Here is a 27,536-nt window from a genome sequence, read left to right as displayed (position 1 = left end):
TTAGCAAATTTGATGTTATTGTCGATGGCGGTGTGCTCTAGGAAATCAAGGTAGATCTCTGCTAAAATTCCTGAGGCTGGTGAACCCATAGCCAAACCATCTTGTTTGTAAATGATCTTATCGAATGTGAAGTAGTTATTGTTAATTAGTAATCTTAGTATGGTCATAAAGTCTTGAACTTCTAGTTTACTTAGTTGATTGTTGGCAAGTAAGTTCTTTTCGATGATCGGGAATAATGAGTTGGTTTTTATACTGGGATACATGTTGACTATATCAAAGGAGTGCATTGAATGATATGGTTGAAGCTTGAAACTGTTTAGTTTGTTCACTAATTCTATAGTGTTCCTGATAGATTTATTTGATGAGAATTTATAATGTTTATTAAGAAATTGTTGGATGAACTGAGATAATTTATATAAGGGGCTTGGTCTGTAGTTTATTATGGGTCGAATAGGGACACCGGTTTTGTGGATTTTGGGTAGTGCTTTAGCTGTTGGTAGGCCTGGGTTCATGGTAATTAACTTTTGTTTTTCTTGCTCAGTGAGGAGAAAAGATGTGCTTTTTAGAATTTGTTTCAGTTGCCTTTGAATTGATTGTGTTGGGTCCTTCTTAACTATCGAAAAGGAGTCATTATCTAAGAAAGTTTTGGTTTTTTGAATGTAATCTGTTTTATCCATAATGACTGTTGTGTTGCCTTTGTCGGCCTTTGTAATGATGAGGTGGTTGTCTTTGACTTTCTTTTTAAGATTGAGAATTTGTTTTCTTTCAGTAAGGGAAAGAAAACAAATTCTCAATCTTAAAAAGAAAGTCAAAGACAACCACCTCATCATTACAAAGGCCGACAAAGGCAACACAACAGTCATTATGGATAAAACAGATTACATTCAAAAAACCAAAACTTTCTTAGATAATGACTCCTTTTCGATAGTTAAGAAGGACCCAACACAATCAATTCAAAGGCAACTGAAACAAATTCTAAAAAGCACATCTTTTCTCCTCACTGAGCAAGAAAAACAAAAGTTAATTACCATGAACCCAGGCCTACCAACAGCTAAAGCACTACCCAAAATCCACAAAACCGGTGTCCCTATTCGACCCATAATAAACTACAGACCAAGCCCCTTATATAAATTATCTCAGTTCATCCAACAATTTCTTAATAAACATTATAAATTCTCATCAAATAAATCTATCAGGAACACTATAGAATTAGTGAACAAACTAAACAGTTTCAAGCTTCAACCATATCATTCAATGCACTCCTTTGATATAGTCAACATGTATCCCAGTATAAAAACCAACTCATTATTCCCGATCATCGAAAAGAACTTACTTGCCAACAATCAACTAAGTAAACTAGAAGTTCAAGACTTTATGACCATACTAAGATTACTAATTAACAATAACTACTTCACATTCGATAAGATCATTTACAAACAAGATGGTTTGGCTATGGGTTCACCAGCCTCAGGAATTTTAGCAGAGATCTACCTTGATTTCCTAGAGCACACCGCCATCGACAATAACATCAAATTTGCTAATATCCAATTCTGGGCGAGGTACGTAGATGACACATTTATAATCCTAGATGAACGCTCCGTAGACGCACCATCCACCCTCAAAAACCTCAATAACATTGATCATGACATTAAATTTACCTTAGAATCAGAGACAAACAACTCCATCAACTTCCTAGACCTAACAATCAATAGGCACCCCTCTTCGTTCACATATAGTATCTATAGAAAGCCCACTCAAACGGCCACTACTATAAGAAATGACTCACTACACCCCCAAACACACAAAGCGGCTACATATAATAGCTTAGTAGACCGAGCATTCAAAATTCCGATGTCAAGAAAAAACTTAAATAAAGAATTGAACACCATCCGCTCTATAGCAAAATTCAATGGATATAATGAATCCTTTATTGAAAGAATAATCAATAAATTCAGACACCGCCCAAAAACCACCCTAATAAAAGACAATACTAGCACTGCCACGTTTTCCACATTTACCTTCAATAAAGAAATTTACAACATCACTAACGTCCTTAAAAAACACAACGTTAAAATAGCCTTTCGTACTAACAATAGAAGCACAGAGATTCTACACAACTCTTCATCAATAAATAAAAGTAGTCCTTTTTCTAAATCAGGTGTATATAGGTTTTCTTGCCAAGACTGCAAAAGTTCTTACCTAGGGCAAACAGGACGCAGCTTTAAAATCAGATATGCAGAACATGTCAATGCCATAAAACACAACCGTTTTTCCGCGGTCGGCCTACATATAAAAGAATTTAAGCACAATTTTACTGAAATAAATCAAGATCTTGAGGTACTAGATATTCTAAACAAAGGTTCTCTCCTAGACGTCACTGAAAACCTCTATATTCATTTAGACCAATATTTCAATCCCAACCTAAACTTAAATGATATCTCAGAGAAACCAAAGATCCTATTCGACTTTCTCATTGAATTTTTCAAAAACATGAATATCCCGAAAAACAGATCGGTCTTTCAGATTATGCATAATACTTTGTCACGCCACACACTTTCACCACATCACCCTCCATACTTCCCTTCCTTCCACTCCTCCTCCCCTACCACTCCTCCCCTCCCCCCTCCTAATCCAACAATGGCCGCTCCCCAGACCTAAACTATACAACACGCTCTGTTTCTTCTTCATCTCGTGACATAGCTTTTCCGCCTCATGTCCCGCAATAAACATCACAGAAACCTGCCCCCCCCCCCCCTACACGTAATGCTGCAACAATACACCACAAATACTGGCACAGTCAACCTCCAAACTCTCAAAAACGTATTCCTGAATACCAATTTTATATTCTTGTTGAGCTGAATACCGGACCTGTGAAGATTACAAGATTATTTTGTGCATCTACAGAATGGTTGTTATTGAAGCTATGTAATATAGAGAGAGACTTTCATAGGTGGTTAAAGAAGTTATATCATGTTCAAGATCATCCTTTCACATCTCTACACAGTATTTAAAATACAACTCTTCTCAGAAGAATTCTTAAGGTTTCACCTTATTCTTTCCTGCCTGCTGGCTCTTCAGAAATGTGTGCGCGTGCGTTTTTGTATTCATGTATCATTCAAGGCAAATATTTTCGCACTGCAAGTTGTGTGGTTAAGCTCATTTTTAATATGCATAACGATGCATTTGTTTCTACATTCGGCCCTGTTTTCATCTCCTCGTAAGATGTGTATTGTTTAATGTAACACCTTGTGTAAAAATTGGGTTAAATGAAGGAGTTATATCATGTTCATAATCATGCTTTCACGTCTCTGCACAATATTTAAAATGAAATTTACCGTTGGTCTTTATAGCTATTGTTGAAAGTGAAGGAGAATTTCCTGTTGTATATGTTTATCAGGAACTCAAGGGAGACTTCATTAGCTAGTCGGAACATTGAAAGTATGATGAACTCTTCTCAGAAGAACTCTTAAGGTTTCACTTTACTTTTTCCTGCCTGCTGGCTCTTCGGAATTGTATGCGCGTGTGTTTTGTATTCAGGAATCATTCAAGACGAATATTTTCACACTGCAAGATTTGTGGTTAAGACTATTTTTAATATGTATAACTTTCCCTGTTTTTATCCCCTTGTAAGATGTATATTGTTTAATTTCCTGTTGTGTATGTTTATCAGGAACTCAAAACGAGACTCATTAGTTAGTCGGAACATTGAAAGTATGATGAACTCTTCTCAGAAGAACTCTTAAGGTTTCACCTTACTTTTTCCTGCCTGCTGGCTCTTTAGAAGTGTGTGCGCGTGCGTCTTTTATTCAAGAATCTTTCAAATGCAAATATTTTCGCACTGCAAGTTATGTGCTTAAGCTTATTTTAATATGTACAACTTTTGCTCTCTCAACGGTGCATGTGTTTCTACATTCGTCCCTGTTTTCATCTCCTCGTGAAATATATTATTTAATGTAACACCTTGTGTAAAAATGGGTTAAATGAAAGGAGTTACATCACGTTCAAGATCATGCTTTCACGTCTTTGAAAAATGAAATTTACCGTTGGTCTTTATAGCTATTGTTGAGAGTGAAGGAGAATTTCCTGTTGTGTATGTTTATCAGGAACTCAAGGGAGACTTCATTATTTAATCGGAACATAGAAAAATGATGAACTCTTCTCAGAAGATCCCTTAAGGTTTCACTTTACTTTGTCCTGCCTGCTGGCTCTTCAGAAATGTGTGCGCGTGTGTTTTACACTCAGGAATCATTCAAGAAGAATATTTTCGCATTGCAAGATGTGTGATTAAGGTTATTTTTTAACATGTATAACTTTTGCTTTCCAACGATTCATTTGTTTCTATATTCATCCATGTTTTTATCTCCTTGCAAGATTTGTATTGTTTAATGTAACACCTTGTGTAATATGAATGCCTACACACTGGCCTATTTTCCCATTTTTTGGCTGATGATGACGCCAACACAGCGTCGAAACTAGTCCCAAGTGCAAATACATGTTGTAAAACTACTAGCAAAAAAAGACCTGTGCGAAATGTTGGTACAGTATCTGACTTTATATAATAACAATAAGTTATTTTATTATTTTATCCACCTAATCAATATATTAAACACATACAATTAGGACCTTGTCCTTACTAAATTGTTCGTTGACATATTATTTAAAAATATGGTTCATGTTTCACCTTAATTATGTAGGCATCATCAGCCATGATTTGACCTTAAAATAAAATCAGGCACCTGATTGACTTATGAACTAATGTTACAATAAGACTGTATTAAAAAGAATCTTAAAAGGTTCTGTATAAAAATTAACATACGGCAATAATTTTTTTTATTTAAACTGAAGCTTTACAAGGCTTGTAACTATGAATGAGATGAATAGTACAACAGTTGATTGTGAACTTATGATTTAAGGAAGTTGATACATAATAATATTTAACTAGAAAGTGGTTAAATTATTTATAATTATTAATGATTTATATAACATGTAATAATGATTTATATCATACGCAATGTTGGTATTTACCAATATTCCGCTTAACAAAGTACTGAAAAAATGAGCACTGCCAAAAATTCTTAACTAAATACACAATGCAGTTGATCCCAATATTCCGCTTAACAAAGTGAACAACGAGCACTTCCGAAAATTCTTAACTAAATACACAACACAGTCGATCCAGGACGAGGCAACTTTGCAAAAAAGTTATTTGCCCTCCTGTTATGAAGACGCACTTTGAAAAATTAGAATTAGTGTATGCAACAATAGCATTTGGGTATCCGTTGGTAAAACTACGGATGTTTGTATGAGGTATGTTGCGAATGTCAATTAGAATGCTTCTCGTGGATCATCCGGACGATGTATATTTACTTCATTCAGAGGTTCTAGATGCAGTTATCCATTCCACAATTGCAGTACTTTTTGACAATTCCATTAAGCTTTTGAGGGATGGTACAGTTAAGTGAGAACGAATAATGTTAGTAAGGCTGCACACACCATACATGGTGAAAGCAACAAGGGAACTTCAGGTACTTTACCAAAAAATGGTCCATTTAAAGTATCTTGCTCACGGGTTGCACAGAGTTCATGAAGAAATACAGCAGAATTTCCTTTATGTTGACTAATTAGAATCAAACTTTAAGAAAATATTTGTGAAGGCTCCACTCTTCCTCCTCGGCCAGTGCTCACCCGATGGAGAATGTGGCTTAACGCAGTAAAGTACTACTGTGAACACTATGAAACTGTGCAAGAAATTGTTTCTGCTTTTGATAGTATGAGGCATTGTCAATAAAAATTGCACAGGAACTGTTTTCCAGTGATTTGTCAGGAAAATGAATATATATATCACTTCAAATTATACAGATCTTCGAAAACTATCTATTGCCTAGAAACTGCTGATTTAGAATTATGTGAGAGTTTGGGAATAGTAAAGGATATGGTATCAAAAATAGCACAAGCAAGAGAGAGTGTCAGTTGCAGTGAAGAACAAACTTAGTAATGTATTGGGTGCAAATGAGGGAAATGCAACAATGTGCTGAATTAGGGCCATTTTAGTGGCGCAGACAACCCGCAGCTAAGCAGCAGTAAACTATGTTTAAATATATGCCCCTATGATGTCATGTGGCATAGAAAGGAGCTTCTCCAAGTACCAAATAAAAAAAATACCGAGCGACCTTCGAAGGAGATTTCTCCTTGACAGCCTGAGAATGTACATGGTCATGATGTGCAATGCTGGCAGAGAAAATTGAGAGATGTGTACGATAATGAACTCGATAAACTTCCTGTTAGGCAGTGTCTTCTAACCTATGTCAATAGATACCATAAAGCATAATTAATACCTTGTTTTTTGGTTTTCTTTTAGGAAAACTGTGTGAGAGCTGCACCTCAAGGCTATGATACTGAATGAATGTTGAAAGCTTTAATGAAATGTAGCTCTCTGTCAGTTTGTATGATTAAATGTGTTTGGTGTATTATCGCTAATCACATTTTAGTACTTAGGACATTTAATGTTAGTAATACTCTAATACTTGCTACCTATCCCAAAAATTCACGTCATACTTTATCAATTTTTTAGGTCATATTTAGCTAGTTTTTTGCAGAGCATATTTTGTACTTCTTTAGGTCATAAACTTCCTAATTGTAATCATTACCTATCTTCTTGTCCCCTTTCTTAAATGTACTATTACCGAGCTCGATAGCTGCAGCCGCTTAAGTGCGGCCAGTATCCAGTGTTCGGAAGATAAGGGGTTCGAGCCCCACTGTCGGCAGCCCTGAAGGTGGTTTTCCGTGGTTGTCCATTTTCACACCAAGCAAATGGTGGGGCTGTACCTTAATTAAGGCCATGGATGCTTCCTTCCCACTCCTAGCCCTTTCTTATCCCATTGTCGACATAAAACCTATCTGTGTGGGTGCGACATAAAGCAGCTTACAAAAAAGAAAATGTACTATTACTCCTTTACTCCAATTTGGTACTGATTATTTTTCAAATAGACCTAAATGGCCTATAAAGCCATATATCTATTCAATCTATTCAATCAAAAGCCTTATATAGGTCAATAGTGATACAGTCAATTTGAGCCCCTGAATCCAAAATATATGATATACCTAGCTGGTATCCTACAAGTTGAGGCTCACTGAAATAACCTTTCTGAAACCCTAACTGCCCTCTGTCAAACCAGTTAGTAATTTTGCGAACACACCAAATGTAATCAGAAAGAATGCTTTCCCACAGCTTACAAGCAACAAATCAAGCTGACTGGCCAGAATTATCCGCTTTATGTTTATAATCCTTTTCTTTGTGCAATGGAGCTACTATAGCAACTCCCTATTCATTTGGTACAGCTCCTTCATTAAAACAGTAATCAAATATTTCAGATACGGCACTACTGTATATCCCAACTCATTGCCTTTAGTACATTCCTAGAAATGTTATCAATCCCAGCTGCTTTTCTACCCTTCAAGTTTTGTATTGTTTTGTCAATATCCTTTTTTATTTTTGCTTAGGACCATTGAAGACCATGTTAAATAACTGTTATACATTTTTTGGAAGTCTTTTTTTTTCAGCGTAGAATTGCTGGATTCTTTCCTTGACAGCCTGCCATCTTTCCGTCATCCAACCACTGTTCTGCTTTTGTTCTTCATAGAAACCCTTGAATATCTTTATCATAGGCAAACTTCAATACTTTGTCAGTATGTCACCCCTTCTACCAGTACATTATCATTATATCCAGCTATCTTTAGATACCATTGACTGAATACTTCTACATTCTGTAAATCCTCACTTACACCCCCCTTGTTCATTGATGGTCCCCTGGAATGTTCTTCATGCAAACTGTTTCCGCCTTAAAGTAATATATATATCCTTCCATATTTTCCCCCTAAAATTTATCTGACTGCCATCATTAGCTGACTTTTTTTTTTTTGCTAAATTCAGTTTCCTAGAAGTTCCTGCCACCTCTCCTTAGTTACACAACCATTCTGATCTCTATTTCTTTCCAACCTGCACCTCCTCCTTAATCTCCATTTCTCTGTTATAGTGGATCTATTTCATTCGTTACCACCTTTATATATTTTCACTTACCATTTTCCACTGATCATAAAAACAACCCCATACCTCAGTGATCAACCATATTGCACTTATACCATCTATCACTTCAGCTTCTCTATACAGCTTACCTGGGTTTACCAGCACCACATCCAGAATATTCTTCAGTCTAGTTGGTTCCATCACTTTCTGATTCAACTGTCCTTCCCAGATTAACTTATCCGCCACATATTGGTCATGTTTCCTGTCATTCTCATTGCCTTCCCAACTGATATTTGATACATTGAGATCACCCGCTACAATCACTCTCCTTTTTGTGTTGTTTGTATTGAAAAGGTGGACCCTTTAAGTTACCTATCTTACAGCTGATTATGTTATCAAATAATTCTGCATCACTCTTTCTAGGTCTGTACACACCAAAAGCATTGTTTCCTGCACTGCTCCTTTGTATGTTACCCCCACCAGACCACCTTCCTGCAGTTCTTCCACTGATCAGCGTGGGTAATATCACTACTGTACAGCATTTAGATGCATGAGTGAGAAGCAAATGCCGGGAGAGTTCATTTTCAGTAAGTCACTGTGGTTTTTTTTTTTTTTAAACGTTTGATAGTATTAATGCATTATTGTTGGTACATAAATGTTACATATTATTAGCATGTAAAAGGTGATTTGATATTGTCATGTGCAGGTAGGTTGCTCATTCCTGATGGTTGCTTTAATGTTGTTATACATGTGGCTTTACAGGACACAATGGATAAATGAAGAGAGAAACAAGGAGTTCATTTGCCATATTCTTGGCAAGTTGAAGATGAGAGTGGGGAAGACAACCGTTTAAAACTGAATCTAAGCACGAAGACTCATATGATCATCCGAACTATTCACCCAATGTCGACGGTTCCGAAGATAATCTCAACCATGATCCAGATTTACGAGCTTCTGATGGAATTCAGCAAACTGAGCGGCTACCAAAAGAAACATCTCAAAAGGAACTAGGAAGAGAATAAGAGAAGTGACTACTTCTAACAACTTAGCTGCAGACTCTCGAACAGCCTTTTATTGACTGTGAAGTGGATAAACTTTATGGTAAGGATAAGCACGTATGGAAAACCAGGTTCGTACTGCACAATAGACGAACAGCCTGTAGGCTTCCATGGAAAGTGCCCATTCAAGGCTTACATTCCTAATAAACCTAATAAATATGGAATAAAAATCATACTGATGTGTGAAAGTGGGACTCATTACACGATAGATGCCATACCCCAGCTAGGGAAAGGTAGTACTCCAACGGGAGAAGCCGTGGCTTCCTACGACGTCGAGCAGTTGGTACAAACAATAAAAGGAACTCACAGAATTATTACTATGTAGAGTTGGGTCAGAATCATTCAAAGAAAGGAGCGTGCTCTTTCGTTCCATTCTCCAGATGGAGTCAGTTCCTGGGAGTCGTTCATAGGTCCAAGCATCGCACGGCTCCCACTCCCACCCCACCACATTCACGCGTTCCAAGCAGTGTATCGCTCATCCATCTCTCATTTACAGATGTGCGTGCCTGTGCCATTGCTGCCAACAACACTGTGAGAATATACATCCATCCAAGAAGGAAATGGTTGAAAATCTATACTATTAATAAATTCATTCTGATGTATGCCTTTGAATAGAATATTAGAATAATACAATTCTGATAAGAATCATATTTTTTCCTGTTAAATATTTTAAAAATAACAAGAAACAATCTCTGTTGGTAAGCTGTAACCTACCTCACCAACTTGTGCCCTACACCACCTACACCCCTTAGTACAAACGTTGTTTGCATTAAAGCCATTATAAGATATTCCCACTGAGCACTAGAGACAAGTCCGGCTCCATGGCTAAATGGTTAGCGTACTGGCCTTTGGTCACAGGGGTCCTGGGTGCAATTCCTGACAGGGTCGGGAATTTTAACCATAACTGGTTAATTCCCCTGGCACGGGGACTGGGTGTATGTGCTGTCCATACCATAATTTCATCCTCATCACGACGCCTACGGGCGTCAAATCAAAAGACCCACACCAGGCTTCTCCAGAGGCCACACGTCATTATTATTATTACTAGAGACAAATCTGACCACAGATTGATATTCGACAAACTCCAATTTACAATGGATCGTTGGTGCCAATGAACAAAAACAAAGATAAAAGTAGACGATGATGTCTACTCGAAATCTGACGCATTTGTTTTAGTACAAAATAATTAACCTTTTAAGTGCTGAGTTACCTGTTGACTGTTTGGTACCTCATTGCTGAGTTTTTTCCTTCCTATGTAAAATATTTTGTAGAAGCCTCAATTTTTAACTTATCAGTGGGGTGATTAGCTTAAAATGTTTATAAATGTTGGTTCTTTATAAATCTAAATACAAATGGAAAATCCTACCCTTACATTCAATATCATTTTGAGAGAAAACAAAATTACACTTTTTGTGCCCATGAGTACATCAGATTTATACAGTAAAGAGCCCAAAATAAAATGATTTCCTTAAATCCGTAGGCAACTAATACATGTAACGCCGTACAAATACATAAGTTGATATTTTAAAATAATAATAATAATGTTATTTGTTTTACGTCCCACTAACTACTTTTTAAGGTCTTCGGAGACGCCGAGGTGCCGGAATTTAGTCCCGCAGGAGTTCTTTTACGTGCCAGTAAATCTACCGACACGGGGCTGTCGTATTTGAGCACCTTAAAATACCACCGGACTGAGCCAGGATCGAACCTGCCAAGTTGGGGTTAGAAGGCCAGCGCCTTAACCGTCTGAGCCACTCAGCCCGGCTATTTTAAAATACTTCCTATACCTAGAATGTGGTAAGAATCATGTTTCCCACCAATTGTTTGTGATACCGATTTGTTCAACCAGCTGCACCAACTCCACTGGCACAGAAGTTTTAGAAAAATCAATGATTTCGTGGTTGTCGTAAAACACTACTTGGCTCCCGGAGTCTGTCACAGTTACTTGAAAGACTGGTGGAGAATAATCATCCATCCGACACGAAAATAGTGATGAAATAGCTTTAGAACTTACCATGTTTTTCTTCTTTTGTTTAGAAGGAGGCTCTATTTCTTTCTCACTTTAAATATTTTCAGCATTCTCTGCATCACTCTCACTTTAAAAATCGCTTAACAATACATTAAAATCATCTTCATCATCACTTTCTGCTGTGGTTAATAACTGAAAGATTCTTTGATCCGATATAACATCGCTGCAAGAGCAACTAGCTTGTTGTTCCGCCATGTTTGTTTACGTCATAGATGAATTCAGTTAAATTAATAAATTTCATTGTTTGTCCGTATTCAACCAAGATTACAACTTTTATTATAATTTGGATCCACCTAATTCAATACATAATACATACATATTGAATAAGGTGGATCCAAATTATAATGAAAGTTGTAATAGATGAATTCTGCAGACGTCTACAAAAAGCTCTGCAACTTACTTCCCGAAGCTATAAGTCATGATCAATTAGTTCTACATAATGCCCAACAGACGGCAGAACATGCCGGAGATTGAATCGGCGCTCAAGTATGAACTGGGAAACTCAAAGAAATTAAAGTTCTCATATAGGCGGGCATAGCACTGCTGGACTGGCCGCGTCAGCCCGTCTATAGGCGGGCGTAGCACTCGTTGGGTTAAAGAAGCACACAGAATTTGGCACGTTATGGAGTGATCACATTCTGCGTAAGAGAAAGGACACATTTTCTCAATGTACACTGGAGTTATGAGAATTTATTTATTAATGAATGGTTTATGGGTTCATTTGTTTATAATGTCTTTATGGCAGAGGCAGGTATACTAAGACTGGCACATCTGGTTAATAGATATTGATACCCTGTCTCTTCCTGTGTAGGCCTATATGTTTCTCACAATTTGTCATGTTTCCAAGAAAGATATTCTTTGAGAAGAACCATTTTGCAATACTATCTATTGACTATTTGGTAAACTGTGTCTGCAGTCTATGTGACATTAACTACTGATGATTGGACTTCTTTGAACAACAATTCCTACTTGTTCGTGACAGCTCATTTCATCAAGGGAGTCGAGTGGGTATCTGTTCTACTGGAATGTTTCAAGTACGACGAGAAGCAAACTTAGCTGAGAAACTCATAAGAATTGCTCGTGGAACAAAGTACAATACTTGTGAGTAGTACCATAACGTGTGGAAAACCGTGAGTCTACACTACTTTTGATTAGTACCGCAACATTACAAATACCATGGTTCCACTTTACTAGTGATAAGTACCATTATGAGGGACCGTTGACCTGGAATTTGGACCCCTTTAGACAACAAGCTCCTCAATACAGGATTGTGCTTTAAAAGCATTCCCTTGGTCAGTAATACTATTGTTTATGATACATTCTGGGTTGGATCCACTGATTGTTTTAAATTCATATCCATCCATTCATTCTTCATCACGTTTTTTATTCTTGTCAGTGGATGACTTTGAACTTTTCAATTGTCATTACATTTCGTCTCATTTCGTACCATTAGAGGCTGATGACCTAGATGTTAGGCCCCTTTACACAACAAACATCATCATCATCATCAGATTTGTTATACCTGCACCAATCAGCCTACAGACTTAGGAAGTATTAAGGTACATAATGTTCTTACATACATATATAATTGAAGAAATGAAGAACCATATACAGGTAAGTGGGTCACCCTATGGTAGAAATCCAAACTGTGTAATTTGGGAGAGAGTAAGCCCATGTGGTATTGCGCATCACAAGAAACTGAGTGAATTGGCTGTGCAGTTCAATCACACTGCTGAGAGCTTGCTTTCAGGAGATAGTGGATTCGAACCCCACAGTCGGCAGATCTTTTTCTTTTTGTGGTTCCCTCATTTTCACTTCAGGCTAATGCTGTGGTTGTACCTTTATTAAGGCAATGATCGCTTCCTTTCATTTCAGTCCTAGCCCTCTTTCCTGTCCCATTCTTACCTTATAACCTGTCTTCAATCATTGTGATTTAAACCAATATATATAAAAATCTGGTAATGTTGTTTGACTTATTAATGCCCCTGTACATTTCCTGGGTTTCACTAACGTGGTAAGCTTGAGATATACCAAATTGCAAGCTAAAAATATGTTTCAAATGGCCTCCCATCCCCTACTGCTTACTGAAGAAAGAAGAATAAAACAGCATCCAAGCAAAACAAAGGACAGATAGGTCCTACCTGGTAAGTCCTTGAACTCATGGAAATTGCAATAAAATATACAATCTAGATCTCTCTCTCTCTCCCATCCCCTTCCCTTTTTTTTCCCCATTTGTTTTACGTCGCACCGACACAGATATGTCTAACGTTAAAAATTAAATAATTGAAAAAGAGGTTCAACCTATTCAATACATAAAAGAAAGAAATGTAGTGATTACATTCTTATTTAATAGTAACTATAAACGGGACCGGTTTCGACCCTAGTCCAGGTCATCGTCAGCCGTAAAAACATGTAAAACAATGCATATGAAAAAGATTAAGTGAACTCTGGATCGGTATAAGATGAAACAAACAATTTAGGGGAAGGAAGTGTCCGTGGCCTTAATTAAGGTACAACCCCGGCATTTGCCTGGTGTGAAAATGGGGAAACCACGGAAAACCATCTTCAGGGCTGCCGACAGTGGGGCTCGAACCCACTATCTCCCGATTACAATTTATGTTTCATCTTATACCGATCCAGAGTTCACTTAATCTTTTTCTTTTTCATATGCATTGTTTTACATGTTTTTACGGCTGACGATGACCTGGACTAGGGTCGAAACCGGTCCCGTTTATAGTTACTATTAAATAAGAATGTAATCGCTACATTTCTTTCTTTTATGTATTGAATAGGTTGAACCTCTTTTTCAATTATTTAATTTTTAACGTTAATACTTTCAATACGGAACAATGAAATTTTTATCTTTAAACAGATATGTCTTATGGCGACGATAGGATAGGAAAGGCCTAGGAAGGGGAAGGAAGTGTCCGTGGCCTTAATTAAGGTACAACCCCGGCATTTGCCTGGTGTGAAAATGGGGAAACCACGGGAAACCATCTTCAGGGCTGCCGACAGTGGGGCTCGCATCCACTATCTCCCGATTACTGTATACTGGCCACACTTAAGCGACTGCAGCTATCGAGCTCGGTCCCCTTCCCTTTAAGAGTATGATTATACTAATGCGTACATCAAAACAAAGGCAGGAAATGTTTAAATTTAATTTACGCAAGTGAAGGAGAGAATGTATGACCAGCTCAGATGGTAGAGCTCAGGCTGGTGGGTTTGAATCTGGCGGTACTTGAAGGTGCTTAAATACGCCATTCTCAAGTCTGTAGACTTACTGGTGAGTAAAGGAACTCTTGAAAGACAAAATTTTGGCACCTCGGCATTTATGAAAACTATAGAAGTAGTTAGTAGAACTAATAACATTATTATTTTCAATTCCGCTGTGAGCTTGAAAGCTGACCTAATTTCCGTTCACATAGCTTAGCACATTAGCTCTCCTATATGTTTCCTGGATAAGCATGAAGAAATAACCAGCCTGCAAACTGAAAATATGCCCAATAATCTCTCTCCTTTACTGGTTACTGAAGAGAGAAAGAAATGTTCGTGCAAAAGAAAGGAAAGGCACTACGTAATTTCTGAAACTTTTGAAAATCACACTACAAAGACAGATTAAATAAACTGCATCATTTAAGACACCCCTCTTTTCAAGAATATGTTTATAGTAATGCATATATAATAATAAAGGCAGAAATATATAACATTAATTTTAAGTGAGAAATAGTGTTTATTTCCATAATTCCTCATTGAGCGTGGAAACCAGCTTAATTTGTCGTAGGTGCGACATCGTAATTGGGTGAAACCTTCAATTAGTATGGTTAATATATTTTAATTAAAGTTTATTTAATGCTAAATTATCTTTTATTAAGTGTTAAACATGACTAGTATATGGTTCCTCTGTAAATATGTAGTATAACTTTGTATTACCTCAAATACGGTACTTATTGTATAACCTAAAAACCTATATGGTCGAAAGCTGTAGAAAATTCCATAATGTTTGTATGTTAGACTTATTGTACTATATTTGGTATATCTGAAGGGTTCTGGAAACTTACAGTAAGGTTTTAGTATCCAGATACATGTAGAGACATTACGAATGTTGTGGATATTTCCATGTGTGTTATTAAATAGGGAAAGAACGTTCGAGTACCCGTTCGACTAGCTGGTCGATCGATGTTTCGAGTGTGTTTCATTACAGTGTTGTAAGAACCCTTCCAGAAGTCTATCATTCTACATGGTATAAATATCAAGCTGTCAGTCAGTGGAGGAGTTCTCGATTCTATGTTCGCAGATCTTGGTTCTTGAGACTCGGGCAATTGATGGACTGGGAGTGACTGTTGGGCTCCGAGGTGGAGTCTGAGTACTGGACTCAATGAGTCAGGTGGCAGATTCAAGAGAGAGTATGTTATAGTGCGCGCGTCAGTGTTGTTGATATCTGTACTTGTCAGAATCGACTTCAGGGTACTCCGCTACTGAGTGTTGTATATAGTGTCATTGGTACTGTGTAAAACTGTGTGTTGTGTGTGTTGTGACGTACAGTGTAAATAAAGTAATTTATATAAGGAAGTGAACGTGTTCTCGTGTGATATTTATTTAAGTCAAATAAAATCGCAACGCAGAACGATAAATTATGAATATCTTGATTTATATCATCGTAACTTTTGTAATTTACTGGGGTAGGAGAACATTCATTATCAATGCTTACATTGAGGTTAGTTTGTTATGGTTATATCTGGTGATTTTAATATGTAAATAGTCATGTTGGTAGCAGTGATGAGCCTTTAAAAAAAAAAAAAAAAGAGAGAATCGGGTGGTGATATTTACCTTTTAGTGTATGGCCTTACTGTAGTCAGATCCTAGTTCGCGAACCATGGACAACGGCTGAGTGGCCAAGAAAGTGGTCCTGAGAGTCGGGATACCAGTTGCTATGGAATGGGAGTGGGCATCTAGGTCATATTCTAAGTCATGGCCCTCTTTGTGCTCAGGCGTCTATGACTATACAATCCACCGGTGGTCCCTAAATCATTAGAGGAGAGATCCTCACTTGAACCATGTGTAAGTACGTTAGCACCCTGCTTCATGAATTTATCAAGCTCACATTTTAAGTGAGCCTCAGACCTACAGGAGTAATAGAATCCCGCTCTCATTTGACAAGTGAGGGACTCGTTGGAAACAACTTGTTGAACGAAATGGAATTTGATACGGAGCTATCAATATTAATGAGGTTTATGGAAAAAAGAACGTAGAACTGGCTGAGTCAGCAAAGAGGATGCATATGGATGTACTAGGAGCAAGCGATATTCGGGTAAGGGGAGATAACGACAAAGAGATAAGAGATTATAAAGTGTACTTGACGGATGTTAAGAAGGGAAGGGCAGAGTATGCTAGTTGCTTTACGTCTCACCGACACAGATAGGTCTTATGACAATGATGGCATAGGAAAGGCCGAGGAGTTGGAAGGAAGCGGCCATGGCCTTAATTAAGGTACAGCCCCAGCATTTGCCTGGTGTGAAAATGGGAAACCACGGAAAACCATCTTCAGGGCTGCCAACAGTGGGATTCAAACCCACTATTTCCCGGACGCAAGCTCACAGCCGCGTGCCCCCGACCGCACGGCCAACTCGCCCAGTGGGCAGAGAATGACATAGGTCTGTTTATCAGGAATACTACTGCATGCAACACAGTTTCTGTTAGGCATGTAAATGAGCGAATGATGTGGGTAGAATTGGCATTTGGAGGAGTTACGACAAGAACTGTCTCAGTGTTCACCCCATGAGGGTGCAGAAGAGGACGAAGTTGACAAGTTTTATGAAGCATTGAGTGACATCATAGTCAGGGTCAACAGCAAAGATAGGATAGTGCTTATGGGCGATTTCAATGAGAGAGTTGGAAATAGAACTGAAGGATATGAAAGGGTGATTGGCAAATATGGGGAAGATTTACATGATTGTTTGCATGAAGGAGCTATACAAAATGAATGGAGAGTTGCTATTGTAGCCTCTGTGTATATAGGAAAGGGTGATAGACATAAAGCTGAAAATTACAGGCCAGCCAGTTTGACATGCATTGCACATAAGCTTTGGGAAAGAATTCTTTCTGATTATATTAGACATGTTTGAGAAATTAATAACTGGTTTGATAGAAGGCAGTTTGGGTTTAGGAAAGGTTATTCCATTGAAGCTCAACTAGTAGGATTCCTGCAAGATATATAGCAGATATCCTGGATTCAGGAGGTCAAATGGACTGTATCACGACTGACCTATCCAAGGCACTTCCTAGGGTAGATCATGGGAGACTACTGGCAAAAATGAGTGCAATTGGACTAGATAAAAGAATGACTGAATGGGCAGCTATGTTTCTAGAAAACAGAACTCAGAGAATTAGAGTAGGCAAAGCTTTATCTGTCCCTGTAATAATTGAGGGGAATTCCTCAAGGCAGTATTGTTGGACCTTTATGTTTTCTTATATATATCAATGATAGGTGTAAAGAAGTGGAATCAGAGATAAGGCTGTTCGCAGATGATGCTATTCTATACAGAGTAATAAATAAGTTACAAGATTGTGAGCAACTGCAAAATGACCTCGATAATGTTGTAAGATGGACAGCAGGCAATGGTATGATGATAAACGGGGTTAAAAGTCAGGTTGAGAGTTTCACAATTTGGAAAAGTCCTCTCAGTTTTAATTACTGCATTGATCGGGTCAAAGATCCTTTTGGGATCCCAATTACAGTATGGTTCCAGCGTATGGGACCCTCACCACGATTACCGATACTTGATTCAAGAAGTAAAAAAAAAAAAAAAAAAAAAAGCAGCTCGATTTTTTTCTGGGTTATTTCCAACAAAAGAGAAGCGATACAAAAATGATACAAAGTTTGGTCTGGGAAGACTTGGGAGAAAGGAGACGAGCTGCTCAACTAAGTGGTATGTTCCGAGCTGTCAGTGGAGAGATGGCGTGGGAGGACATCAGTAGACGAATAAATTTTAGTGGTGTCTTTAAAAGTAGGAAAGATCACAATATGAAGATAAAGTCAGAATTCAAGAGGACAAATTGGGGCAAACATTCGTTTATAGGAAGGGGAATTAGGGATTGGAATAACTTACCAAGGGAGATGTTCAATAAATTTCCAATTTCTTTGCGATCATTTAAGCAAAGGCTAGAAAAACAACAGATAGGGAATCTGCCACCTGGGCAACTGCCCTAAATGCAGATCAGTAGTGAGTGATTGATTAAACACACAGAAGCTAATGGGAATGGGAAGCGTTTGCTGGACTTCTGTGCTAGTATGGGTTTAGCAGTTACGACTACATTCTTCAAGCATAAGGATATTCACTACACATGGGAGGCTAAGGGTACCAGGTCCATAATAGACTATATCTTAAACGACTCTGAATTCAGGAAGTCCATTGGGAATGTACAGGTTTTTCAGGGATTTTTTGATGATACAGATCACTATCTGAACTGTAGTGAACTAAGTATCTCTAGGCCTAGGATAAAGAAAGTGAAATCTGTCTGCAAACGAATAAGGGTTGAAAATCTCCAGGACGAGGAAATTAGACAGAAGTACATGGATATGATTAGTGAGAAGTTTTGAACAGTGGACAATAAGCAGGTTCAGGATATAGAAAGAGAATGGGTGGCATACAGGGATGCTGTAGTAGAAACAGCAAGGGAATGCCTAGGAACAACTGTGTGTAAAGATGGGAAAAAGTGATCATCTTGCTGGAATGATGAAGTGAGAACAGCTTGTAAACATAAAAAGAGGGCTTGTCAGAAATGGCTCCAAACAAGGGTTGATGCACACAGGGAATTTTACATAGTTGAAAGAAACAGAGTAAAACAAACAGTTGTTGAATCCAGAAAGAAGTCGTGGGAAGATTTTGGAAATCTCCTGGAAAGGCTAGGTCAAGCAGCAGGGAAACCTTTCTGGGCTGTAATAAAGAATCTTAGGAAGGGAGGGTTAAAGGAAATGAACAGTGTTTAGGGTAATCCAGGTGAACTCATAACAGATGCTAGGGAATCACTGGACAGGTGGAGGGAATATTTTGAAAATCTCAACATAAAAGGAAATCTTCCTGGTGGTGTCACGAACTACCCAGCTCACGGAGAGGAAGAAAATGATGTTGATGAAATTACGCTTGAGGAAGTGGAAAGGGTGGGAAAATAAACTCCATTTACATAAAGGAGCAGGAATAGATGAAATTACACCTGAAATTATGAAGTATAGTGGGAAGGCAGGAATGAAGTGGCTTCATAGGGTAGTAAGATTAGCATGGATTGTTGGTTAGGTACCTTCAGATTGGACGAAAGCAATAACTGCACCTATCTATAAGCAAGGGAACAGGAATGCATCTATCTATAAGCAAGGGAGGCATCAATTTTTGGTAATGAGACAAAGTCTCTCATAGTGCATTGGCACTGCCGGTAGCTCCAAACAGTCGATGCAGTGGCCTCCACGGTATGCACTAGCCATGCGTCTTGGTGGGTGTGCTAGGTACCAACTGATGAGCCCAGCCTAGCACACGGGGGCGAAACGCTGGCAACCAGGAGTGGGTTAGCTGGAAAATTTATAATGTCCAATAACGGACCATTTATACTGGTGTTGGAAAAGATGTTCGCCATACTGGGGGACAATGGAATTAAGGGTAGATTATTAAAATCAATCAAAGGCATTTATGTCAACAATTGGGCTGCAGTGAGAATTGATGGTAGAATGAGTTCTTGGTTCTGGGTACTTACAGGGGTTAGACAATGCTGTAATATTTCACCTTTGCTGTTCATAGTTTACATGGATCATCTGCTGAAAGGTATAAAGACGAAAGGAGGTATTCAGTTAGATGGAAATGTAGTAAGCAGTCTGGCCTATGTTGACGACTTGGTCTTAATGGCAGATTGTGCCGAAAGCCTGCAGTCTGATATCTTGGAACTTGAAAACCGATGCAATGAATATCAAGGGTTATGAATTTCATGTTGTTGGTCCGTACTGAACTGAGAATAACATATGAATAGTAACACAGTAAGGTTTCCACCTATTCAGTACTAATACTATTAGCTATTACTAGTACTATTAGCAATGAATATGGTATGAAAAAGCCTCTCGAAGACTAAATTGATGTCAGTAGGTACGAAATCCAACAGAATTTAATGTCAGATTGGTGATACAAAGCTGAAACAGGTAGATAATTTTAAGTATTTAGGTTGTGTATTCACCCAGGATGGTAATATAGTAAGTGAGATTGAATCAATGTGTAGTAAAGCCAATGCGGTGAGCTTGCAGTTGTTATCAACAGCGTTCTGTAAGAAGGAAGTCAGCTCTCGGACGAAACTATCTTTACAGCGGCCTATTTTCAGACCAACTTCGCTTTACAGGAGCGAAAGCTGGGTGGAATCAGGATATCTTATTCGTAGGTTAGAAGTAACAGACATGAAAGTAGCGAGAATGATAGCTGGTACAAACAGGTGCAAACAATGGCAGGAGGGTACTCAGAATGAGGAAATAAAGGCTGTTAGGAATGAACTCGATGGATGAAGCTATGCACATAAACTGGCTTCGGTGGTGGGGTCATGTGAGGCGAATGGAGGAGGATAGGTTAACTAGGAGAATAATGGACACTGTTATGGAGGGTAAGAGGAGCAGAGGGAGACCAAGGCGACGATGGTTAGACTCAGTTTCTAATGATTTAAAGATATGAGGTATAGAACTAAATGAGACCAAAGCACTAGTTGCAATTAAAGGATGTTGGCTACATTTAGTAATTTCACAAAGGCTTGCAGACTGAATGCTGAAAGGCAAACGGTCTATAATGATAATGTATGTAGAGCCTATATAATTTACCACACACCATTATTTATTGCTCAAGCGTACTGTAGCTTTTCCATTGGCTGAGATAAAATCGGATATGTAATCACAGTAATCAAGTGAAATGAATTCCGTTACCAACCCGTGCACAATAAAAACACAATTCAATCTGTAACGAAACAATGTACAATACAGACCAATAGCTTTGCCACTAGCAGGCATGATAAATTACTTCAGCTTTTTGAATGCACTGCTCTCACCGTACAGAATACTAGAGGCCTAACAGTTACCTCGTGGCCCTAACCTGGGGGCTTATACCCCCAGACCCTACTTGCTTGATCCCAGTTCAATGGTTTAGTCAATAACCTAACCTAACATAACCAATCCTGACCAATGATCTTGTCACTAACCAGACCTAACCTATCCAGACCAATGGTTTTATCACTAGCTGGACATAACCAATCCAGGCGACTGTTTGTCCCTAGCTGGACCTAACCAATCCAGAACAATAGATTTGTCACTAGCCAGCATGATGAATCACTTCAGCTTTTTGAATGCGCTGACTGCGCATACGGAATGCTAGAGGCCTAACAGCTGCTTCGCGGCCCTAACCTGGGGGCTTACACCCTAGATCCCTTTTGCCGCAGCTAAAAATATAAGACTAGTTCTGAAGGTGAGGAGTTGTCAGCCCTATGTACCACACAATCACGACCATAATGAGAAGTTGGCAAGAAACAAATGACAGCGAATCACGCAGGTTTTACAAACACAATCCTGGGTGGGGGGAAGGTAAATCTCATGAGCACACTTCAGTTTCTGATCGATCTACACAAGGATGCTTGTGACACCATGAGAACATAGAACTTCCGGATCTGGTGTAGGATTGTTTCAGCATCTTAGGAATATTATAAACATTGCCCTTGGTTAGGAACAAGACAATGCAACAGTTGAACAACAGACAGGGAAGAGGAAATACTACTCCCTCTGCAGTTACAAGAAGACATGCACGACTATGACCTACTGATACAAATGTGGTAAGCCAGTCTGGGGGAACACCAGAAAAAAAATGCATCCACAGTGTTAACTGTAACGTTTCTGAAGACATCATTCTCTGATGAATTTAGTGAAGTGTTAAATCATATGCTCCATCCCAGGAAATGTTTGTACAGTAGTGGGTTTGAGTTATAAATTTAATGTTGTGCAAAGAACGTTTGACTATGATATCAATCATTTTTTTTATTATGGTAGAAAAGTAAGAAACCGTAGACACATCAATTGTTATATGACATATAAACATCCTTAATTCCTAAATAATATATTACTTCTGGCTACAACGTGGACTTCACGTATTGTTTTAGTATAGATATGCACAAGGATGTAAATTTTTTCATATGTTAGTATTGGGCAACTAGCAAATAAAATGTTAGTATTCTAGGGTTAAATTACTTAAATTCTATTCCTAGTCTGCCTCTGTGGTGTAGTGGTTAGTGTGATTAGCTGCCACCCCCCCCCCCCCGGAGACCTGGGTTCAATTCCCGGCACTGCCACGAAATTTTAAAAGTGGTACGAGGATGGAACGGGTCCACTCAACCTCAGGAGGTCAACTGAGTACAGGGAGTTCGACTCTCACCTCAGCTCTCTTCAAAGTGATTTTCCACAATTTCCCAGTTCTCCAGGCAAATGCCGGGACGGTACCTAACTTAAGGCCACGGCTCCTTCCTTCCTCTTCCTTGGCTATCCCTTCCAATCTTCCCATCCCCATACGAGTCAACCTGGACAAGGAACTGGTCCTCCATCCCAGTTGTATTCCCCGACCCAAAGTCTTGCGCTCCAGGACACTGCCCTTGAGGCGGTAGAGGTGGGATCCCTCACCAAGTCGGAGAGAAAAACCAACCCTGGTCGGTAAATGGATTAAGAAAGTAATGCTATTTCTTTTTCTTTGACAACTACAATTTAACAGTAACAATTTTATGTCATCCTTACTTGCCTTACTCTCATCACCATTTCCCAGTCCAGCCTGTTCCCTGAATGTACCTCTCTATTACCCTTCAAAAAAAACAAATTCTCATAGCTCATATGTACCACTGAAGTTCAATTGAAGGCCATCTGAGCATAGATCCTTATCTCCTTCCCACCCTTTAGGATCTACATATCTCACTCCCAAATTCCCACATATACTCCATATTTAAAACCCCGATCTCTCTCCAGTCAGTATCCCACTGACAAACATCCCTGCCCTCTTTAACTTCTTCCATGCTGTCATAACTAGATCCCACACATCCCCAACAAAGTGGGTACTTATTCCTGCTTTACTTAGAGTACCTTGTTTGTACCAACGAGGTAAATTACCATTTTCTCCTTACCCTCCTTCCCTTCTTCTTTCCTCAAGATATGCCTTCACCTAATTCCTGGATAGCACTCAATAATAATAATAATAATAATAATAATAATAATAATAATAATAATAATAACCGTATGTCCTCACGTAAGACTACTCAGGTACTGCTCGCAAGCATTTTGATTATATAGACATAGTGTCAAAGTAAACAAGATAGTAGAAGAAGAGAGAAACAACATACTCGACAGCGGCAAAATTCGAAACTTTAATCCCTGAATGCGGCAGCACCCTAGCCTTGGCATGGAGTTTGATGCAGCTAAAAAAGAAGGAAAAGATATCAAAACTTGAAGATCCCTCATAAATAGTCACATTTTTGTGTATTACATACATACTATGCCTATATCTTAAAGTAAGTGTGTGCTCTGCGTTAATCAATAACATAGCAACCAAACCTTCTGATGTGGTGGTGGTGGTGATTGTTGGTTCTGAGCTGAACTTATCAGGAGACACAATGGAATGTATGTAGTTCATAAATGGTCCTCTGACATCTTCTGATTGGTTCATAATATGATTTAAAGTAAATTCATCACCACTGCCTAAACTAGATAACAAACGTGACAGTTCTTCACTCAGCACGGGCACGTTTACTGCCATTTTGGCAACTAGTATAATAAAAACAGCTAAAAGCAATTTAACAACCACTTCAATGTCTACCAATGCAACCACGTTAAAAGCCGATACAAATTAATTCAAGTTCCAACTGACATCCAATTCCAACATCACCCGAACACGTCCCTTGGCTCGAATTCATAACTTTATTGCAGATTACGCGCGCGTTTCAGTTCAGGCTGAAAACAGTAGGCTGCGCACTTAGCAATGTTGCCAGATGCTTCTAAATGAAATTCCCATCAAATTGATACAATTTCCTTCGCCTATCGGATTTTTCCACAAGTATAAAATTCCCACACATCCTAATGAATAAGGATCAGAGCGCTCTAGCGGACTTCCCTGAGCTACCGCACAGTCTAGCGCTGCGAATTGCTATAACGTAAATCATCGAGGGATATTTTCATTTATGTTGGATTTAATGCCGTGAATTTCATACCCAAAAGTTAATCAAACAATACCACAAAAGAGCACACTATTTAAAAGGATATTATACGTATTAAATAAAAGAAGATTTTCATTTTTTTACAATTTGCTTTACGTCGCATCAACACAGATAACACTTACTGGGGACGATGGGATAGGAAAGGGCTAGAACACACACACGATCCACACATCGCTTCTCGATCCCAGCGAGGACAACAACACCGTCAACACTTCAATCTTATTTTTATGCCTGGCCGGGTGACGCCTCACCTATGGTACGCACACAGCCGGCCACAACAAAGCATATCGGCCAGACACCAACCATACTCACCTGCATCATTCCCGATATTGAACCTACCACCTCAGAAGACGACGTTTGTCGTGCACTCCGTTCAGCTAACTTCGTGGAGCCTACTCCTCCGCCCATCTTGGCCAAACTCGCTGCAGATCCAACTACTCCAAGGGGCGTATTCTCCTCCAATGCAAGGCATTCATTGTGTTGATATATCTTCATTCCTACTCGTTACACCGGTTTAGGTAAGCAAATTATACCATAGAAACACCAGCTTAATGATACACATCAATTTATTACGAGCTGTTGACTACAATCGTTGCATACGAGATAAGTATATAAAGGCCTCTGCATGCGCGGTCTTTTCAAGTACTAAATTGGCAGAGCAGCAGCAGTTCAAACAGCGCCGCTAGATGTCATGCTATCCCTCCATTCCTTAGCACAATTCCAAATGGGATTACGAGAATAACTTGCATACAAAAGCACATTACAAATATAAATCATTGTGTTTTGACCAGAAAAGCGATATTTCTACGATGTTTAATAAAGACAAAAATAAATGTTATCACACTGTAATGCAAGAAGAGCTCAATACGAGTCAGATCGTATGATTACGACCGGAAAGTAGGGCCAGACTAACAAGGTGACCCTGACAGATGACTGCTCTTTTTCTTCATGTCTGTATATACTTTTCTATTCTCACCTTCTTAAATGTCATTCCTCTTATTGTCTAGTCAACCTCTCTGCCTCCTGTAGTATCCCCTGTGGGTGAGGGCGGTAGGATAACAGCCTCGGCAGCCCCTGCTTGGCCTAAGAGAAGACTAAAAGAGTCCCATGGGCTCTGAAATTGAGAGTGGGTTGGCGACCACGAGGACCTCAGCTGAGTAATGGCATTGCTTCCACTTACTTGTTCCAGGCTCCTCACTTTCATCTATCCTAACTGACCTCCCTTAGTCAACACTTGTTCTTTTCTGACCTCGCCAATATTACAGTATTCGAGGGCTAGGGCGTCTTTCATTTTCAAGCCCCTCGTGGTCCTTGATTTTCTTTGACTGATACCTTCATTTTTCGAAGTGGCGCATCCGTTCCATTTTTCTCCCTGATTAGTGTTATATAGTTTAGAGGATGCTTGCCTAGTTGTACTTCCCCTTAAAACAATCACCACCACCACCACCACTACCACCACCACCGCCGCCGCCGCCTTCGCTCTACTTGTAGGTCGTCTGAAACATTTGTATTTGCCTGCGAGAATACATTTTCATACTTTCGTTTCTTGGGTAGCGTACGCAATTTATTAAGCCTGCTCCTGTCACGCAAATACGATGGATACCCTGAAAAAAGCGTTGAAACTGAATTTGGAAGAAAGCGTCTGGTTTTAATAATAATGTTAATGTCTTTACATCCCATTAATTACTCTTTACAGTTTCCGGAGACGACGAGGCGCCGGAATTTAGTCCTGCAGGAGTTCTTGTACATGCCAGTAAATCTACCGACATGAGGCTGACGTATTTGAGCACCTTCAAATACCATCGGACTGAGCCAGGATCGAACCTGCCAAGTTGGGGTCAGAAGGTCAGCGCCTCAACCATCTAATCCACTCAGCTCGGCGCGTCTGGTATTAGCAGAAATGCTAAAGCACGTGTTTTCAAAATGTTCGCTACATACTACAGATTTTGAGGAAGATTGCCACATACTATTTTTCTCGACACACCGACGTGATATAATTTTGACCCATTTTTCTCGTAATTCTGCTGGGAACTCGTGGAAAGAAATTCCGCTACCTTTCTGAAGTTTATTTTTGCAGAATGGTAGACAGCAAAAAGCAATTGTTTTCCCGCGCAATAAACATCACGTGAATAGAATGTTAAAAATAAATACTCTCTCGGCGCTAAATACAGAACCTCGTATATTTATAACTATGCACCAAAAATGATCTTAAACTTACGTTTGAATAGAAACTATTTTATACTCACTAACTTACAAGCTGAATCAACGCCGTGTATAATTATTTTTAAGATCTAGCTCACCTAAAAACTCACTAACTTAACTTTTTGCTTCGCATATACGTCAGTGTTAAAAAGTGGAGGGCTAACACGAAGTCTAGCGGCGAGTGTGGAACTAGGACGTATTTCGCGCTGTGTAAGCTGCCATGCGGAGGCCTTATTACTAATCACGTAGGCAACGCTACAACAGACTTTCACACACATCAAGCAATTCAAATGTTCAAAGAATAAAACAACCGAAGATAAACCACTCCACTCAATTATTTAAGTTACCGACACATAACCTCAATGTTGTATTCCTTAAAACTATATACACATGACATTTTATTTTTATGAGAACCACACTACCAACACATTGCATGCGTTATGATAAAGCAAAGAACTGTCTGAAGTACGATTTTGGGTGTTTCAAGTAAAATATTAACGATTTCATCTCTCAGAAGTTCAAAAGAACCGCGCAACTGTACTAATTCCGTTGCTTGGCTACGTGTGGTGCCGGTGTAGTCTCGCCATCTATTCCACTCTAGAAAGAAAGGCACAGGTATTGGAGGAGTTAAGGATGTAAGGCATTCAATCTTAAAATTGCATTCGGTGGCAGATATAATTCTAAAACGCTCCGAATGATGTCGCTGCAATTAAAACTTGGTCAGACTTTGTTACCCCATACACGTGCTACCCTCTGTTAGAAACTTGGAGAAATTCGGCATGTTAAAGTTTACTGCGAACGGGACCCCCGGATCCCCCCCCCCCACAAAAAACCACCACCAGCAGCAGCACCGAAAACCCAACGTAACGAAACTGACCAATGCCACTGGGGTGACTTACTTCCAGTGCTTGAGTTTTGGCTGACTAGTGAGATCATTCACTGTATGTTTTGCTGATTAGTGAGTTCATTCTGT

General features: G+C 39.0%; 1 protein-coding gene across 3 annotated transcripts in view; it reads right to left on the bottom strand.

Moving 5' to 3' along the window:
* LOC136858539 (uncharacterized) overlaps positions 1-24,092 on the bottom strand; it is a 204,430-nt gene extending 180,338 nt beyond the window's left edge. For 2 of the 3 annotated variants that reach the window (XM_067138150.2, XM_067138152.2), the window contains exons 1-2: positions 23,703-24,092; positions 23,492-23,566 (exon numbers count right to left, since the gene is read on the bottom strand). In XM_067138150.2, coding sequence (XP_066994251.2) covers positions 23,492-23,566; positions 23,703-23,904 — 277 coding nt within the window. In that variant the 5' untranslated portion in view covers positions 23,905-24,092. The remainder of the gene's footprint in view (positions 1-23,491; positions 23,567-23,702) is intronic. The other variant, XM_067138151.2, reaches the window with a different exon arrangement.
* Between the last annotated feature and the right edge of the window lie 3,444 nt (positions 24,093-27,536).

This window comes from Anabrus simplex, chromosome 1, assembly GCF_040414725.1.
Source record: "Anabrus simplex isolate iqAnaSimp1 chromosome 1, ASM4041472v1, whole genome shotgun sequence".
Lineage (NCBI taxonomy): Eukaryota > Metazoa > Arthropoda > Insecta > Orthoptera > Tettigoniidae > Anabrus > Anabrus simplex.
This window is presented reverse-complemented; position numbering and strand designations above follow the sequence as displayed.